Here is a 5144-nt window from a genome sequence, read left to right on the forward strand (position 1 = left end):
AAAGCTTAGTGCAGTTCATTGTAGACACATTGAAGTTGTGTGAAGACTATTGTAGATCATGATGGCTATTTGAAATCATCATGAGGTAACTTTGCAGACTCTATGTGGGCAATATGAAGAGTTGTGAAGACTCCTTCATATGAAGATAGGATGTCATTGATGATGTAGCATGAAGACTACAGCGAAGCTGTAGATTGACAGAATTCAGTGAAGAAGATTTTGGGAGCAGAGAATTACTATCAAAATATAGCTGTGGGTTGGAGCCCAGAGGGTTGGTGCCTTGAAGGTTGGACCCTCAAACAAACAAGGTTGGTGCCTTGACAAGATAGGGTTGGAGCCCTTGGGGTTGGTGCCTTAGAGGTTGGAGCCTCACAAAATACAAAAGTTGGTGCTTGGCAACAGATTGGAGCCTTATATATATTGTACCTGATTTATTGTAAAGATTATATTAATAAAAGCATTTATTCCTATTGTTCATTTTGTGTTCTAAATATAAATGATTTAACTGGTAAAAATAACAATTGAAAAGGAATATTGATTCACCCCCCCTCTCAGTATTTCCAACAATTGGTATCAGAGCCAGTACTTTCACTCAAATCCTAACAGCTTGAAGGTTGATCATTAGAACACAAATGGTGAATCCAAGGAAGAAAGTCTCCAATCCTCCTAAAGATGTGTCTCCCTCTACCACTGAAATAGAAGTCAATAAATTTGTGAAGGCTCCATGGTTCAATGGAAACTTTGATATATGGGAAGTAAAAAGGAGGAATTTCTTAAAGAATCAAGTCATTGATATTTGGAAATCAGTGATTTTGATAGCATGATGGATGGAGAATCCAAGGAGTACAATGCAAAAGAAATGAAGGCAATCTTGAATGGGCTACCAGATTCTATAAAGAAAAATTTAGGAAAATGTTCTTTAGCAAAGGACATATGGGACAAAATTCATGATCTTCACTCAAAAGGAGCATTGACAATGATCTCTAGTCATGAAAATGATGGAAAACAAGAAGAAAATCTAGAGCCCGTCAAGGAAGCTGAAGATAAGATTGATGACATCAAGGCTAAAGAGGACCTAGAAAATGAAGAGAATGAGAAAGACTTTGTAGAAGATCTCCTCACTAAAATTATGGCTGCCATGGAAGAGATTATCAATTTGAAAAATGAAAATGAGGAACTTAATAAGAAAGCACTAGCTGGTGACCAAGACCAAACAAGGAAGAAAGTTGACCTTGTCAAGCTTCAAGTACAAGAAAGGGATGAAGAGCTTGCCAAGCTTAAGAAGGAATTTCATCAAAGAAAAAGAAATCATTATGAAGAAGTCATATCCATGACAAATTAATTGGATAAAGCAAAGAAACGAGAAGATACTTTGTTAGTCAACTTGAACAAAGGCACAAGAGCTTGAACAAACTTGAAGAAGAGATTGATCAGTACAAGGTAGAGGTTTCCTCTCTCAAATCTCAACTACAAGAAGCAAGAAAGTTAGCACAAGGAGTTGAGAAGACAATGGAAGAATTGGCAATCATAGAAGGACAGGTTGATGAAGAAGAAAAGGAAAGAAACACCATGATATGTTAACTAAAAGCAAAGGATGGAGAAATCTTTAAATTAAAATCTAACATCAACCTTCTCAAGGCCGAAACATGTAAAGCTACAAGGATCAAGGAAGAAATGGAGAGCAGTATAGCAAAGGAAAATGAAGAAATCTTCAAAATGAAGTCAGATATCATCTCCCTTAAATTAGAAGCAAATGAAGCAATACATATTAAGGAAGAGATTGAGAAACAAATTGCTAAGAAGAATAATGATAGTGAAAAATTGGAAGAAGAGACTGTCTCCCTCAAGAAAAAGGTTGAAGGGATGGACAAAACCTTGAAGAGCTCTCAAGCCTTGGATGACATGCTCAACCATCAAAGATGTCCATTTGATAAATCAGGCCTCGGGTATACAGGTGAATCCTCAAGCAAGAATGATAATGCTTCAAACAACAAGGATATGAGGAAGTCAGAAAGAAATGTTGATGCTCCCAGTTTCAGCAAAGGTAAAGCTAAGAGTCAAGGCGATAATGAAGGAAGCCCTGTTCCAAGAAGAAATGAAAATGTTGTCAAGGATGCGAGAAGTAATAATTATCATTGTTACGCAGTAATTTGTCAGTATCTCCCTGTAAGTCTCCCTACTGTGTCATGAATTCAAAATAACCATGCTCATGCTCTCTAAACTGGCCAAATGACCCACTTTGCCAAAGTTTATTTCAACAACGCGACTGTTATTAAAATAACCGCGCTGACTGGCGGCTGGTAGTGTAACTGATGCACTGCCAGTGCAGAAGCACACGGGTTTCCCGCGCTGGTCGAATTTCATAAGCCAGTGCATCTTATGTTGGTATCCAGTCGCGCTGACACAGCCTGCTCCATTATTAAGATGCGATGTTAGCGCTCCAGTCCAGTTATGCACCCGTGCTGATCTTGTTTGGGTGAGTTTGTTCTAACAGCCAGCCTTCCAGATGACTCCAGACCTGGTTGTTGGCCTTGTGAATGTCGCCCTACCTTCTATGGCATGTATGTTCGTCATTTGAGCCACCTTCCTTGGAGATAAGCTCATCCTCCCACCATTCATGGAGACTCCTTCTCCTATTTAAACCTCTACCATTGCCATGAGCAGCTAGTTTGGATAGTGTGGAATTCATAGTGCTTGGAGTGCTGCTGCTGGTAGGTAGTTGGTGTGACAAGTGTGGATTTGCTAGAGGAAGCTTAAGGAAGCTTGTGAGTATTGCTTGTGTGAGAGAGAGTTTTTGTCTTGGGAGAATCTACCTCCAAGGGTGAATTCTTAAGAGACTTGCTGGCTGGACCCTCTTGAGAAGGACTCAACATCAGAACTTTGGTTGTACCTTTCTCTGTTATTGATTAATAATAGATGACTACTGTTATGGTTCCATTCTCATTTGTCTTTGTAATGGTTAATGTGAATTACATCCTTTCTGACTGATGTATAATTGCATTTATTAGATTTCACGCTTGTGTTTGTGTTTCTCTTCGTGTGTGTAGGTATCTATCTACGGGGATCGTGGAAGATTGTGACCGGCCAAAGCGAAGGAGCGAGAACGACATCTCTTCATCAAACAATAGCGTTGGAATCCAAGTAGGTGTTCATTGCCTATCTTTTATTTGCAATTAGGAACTTGCACAGTAGCATTGATTGATTGTTGCTAGACCCATTCTGGGCTAGTATGGATTGCCTCTATCCGTAGAGGGGATTTACCTCTCCAACAATCATCAAAGGATCTCAAGGCAAAAAGGCTTCAGAAGTACATCAAGGAAATCTCCATATCCCAGGAACCAAAGTTTATTTCTTGGTTATTGCTATTCTTGTACAAACTTTGGACACATGGCAAAAGATTGTAGGGCTTATAATGATCCCCATCAATCTCTGAGAAGCAATTTCACAAGAAGAAGTCATGAATTCTTATTCATGAAAAACATAGAATGCTTCAAGTGTCATAACATTGGTCATATGGCACGTAATTATAACTTGATTTGGGAACCTTATCAAGCTAAAACCATGCGAAAAAATAAAGTTACACAAGTGTGGAGAAGAAAGCAGATACAATATGAAAATATCCTGAACCCTCCAGCCAATAACACATGTTGTTGACTTGATGAAGATATTCTTGATATTTCGAGTGTTTGATGATGGGATTCTGCCAAAAAGAGACCATTCATACAGTTAGGTGGAGCTTGTGATTCTTGATCATTATTGCAGAAGCTATTCATGAAAGGGTCTTTATGAAATCCTTGTTGAGCTATATTAACAATCATCCTTTGATAAACATCATTTCTCAGGAGCACTACATTGAAGAACATGATCTTGTAAGCATTCTTTGGACTGTTGTTGAAGATTTTTTCCACTTGATCACTGAGCAGAAATTGGAGTAGCAGAGAAGGCAATCCAATGCTATAGAAATAGGGCTAATAACTATGTTGTTGTTATTACAGAAGTTGAAAGTCTCGACTCAGGGATATAATGTGAGAAAAATTAGATCAAGGACAGTAATAGAGGCTTTGTTTGAAGGGAAAATCAACTCATAGTTTTCAATTTTGTAGCAGTAACATGAATCTTCACAACATTCCGAAGTATAGAAAGTGCCAGTTGATAGAAGATGATGTGGAAGGAGATGTTTATAAGGGCATAATGCCAGAAACTCAGGAGGAGGTGACTCTAAAGGTTGCTTACACTGATTTGAATTCCTCCCACTTATATAAGAGAGATATAATTTTACGGATGCTGTCCGACAGCGCCCGCAACATAGTCAAGTTGCGAGATGTGGAATGCTATAAGCGTCGAAATGATAATATTCGCCTTCATATGGTATTTGACAATATGAAGTCGTATCTTTATTTATTTATCAACAGATATAGGGTGTGGTCGCTCACAATACCAACCCTGGTTATCAAGAAAATTATGTACAAGCTGGTGAAAGGTGTTGCTTCTATGCATGACCATGGCGTCATGCACAGAAGCCTAAATCCCAAGACTATATGGATAGAAACTGCGGACGAGGAATTTGTGTCACTGAAGATCACAAGGTTTTGTCTTGGAAGAGCTATCGATTTATCTAGCAAGGATTATACGTACGGGTTAGGGGTGCGTTGGTACAAATCTCCCGAACTACTCTTGGGTCAGGATACCTACTCTCTTTCTGTCGACATGTGGAATGTTGGCTGTATTTTTTTCTGAATTGTATAGAAGGAAGGCTCTCTTTGTGGGATAGAATGTGTCAGGCGGAAAGAGTCGATAGTGCGCACACAACCAACCTCCCTAGGAGCCTAAGACTCTCTAGTGACAAACAAGACAAATAAGAGCAATCCTTCTCTAAACATGCATTTACTATATAAGAAATCAAGTGTTTAGATCCTACCTGTAGTCCAATGCTGTTGTAGTAGTCCAGCCTCGCTGATCCGGATGAGCTCGTCCTTCACCTCGAAACCTGCATTCACTAACAATCAAATGATTAAATAGCACTTGATAATCTCATAAAATAAAACATGTTTAACACATAGACCAAGGAGTACATGAAACAACTCATAAATAACAAGTTATTGAGAAGAATGGACTTATTTGCATTAATAGGAAACAAAAGGAAC

At 38.8% G+C, this 5144-nt stretch overlaps 1 protein-coding gene across 1 annotated transcript; it reads left to right on the forward strand.

Moving 5' to 3' along the window:
* Positions 1-4110: 4110 nt before the first annotated feature.
* Positions 4111-4737, forward strand: LOC149164602 (cyclin-dependent kinase B1-1-like). The gene has a single exon (XM_089429541.1). It carries the CDS (start codon positions 4111-4113, stop codon positions 4735-4737), a length of 627 nt encoding a protein of 208 aa, XP_089285667.1.
* Positions 4738-5144: the final 407 nt, after the last annotated feature.

The sequence above is a fragment of the Pinus tabuliformis genome, chromosome 5_1 (assembly GCF_031772625.1).
Source record: "Pinus tabuliformis cultivar Carrire ecotype Pingquan chromosome 5_1, CPIR1, whole genome shotgun sequence".
NCBI classification, from domain to species: domain Eukaryota; kingdom Viridiplantae; phylum Streptophyta; class Pinopsida; order Pinales; family Pinaceae; genus Pinus; species Pinus tabuliformis.

What these genes read in the sequence shown, in the direction of transcription:
- LOC149164602 (XM_089429541.1), top strand. Translation starts at nt 4,111, where the DNA reads ATGAATCTTCACAACATTCCGAAGTATAGAAAGTGCCAGTTGATAGAA.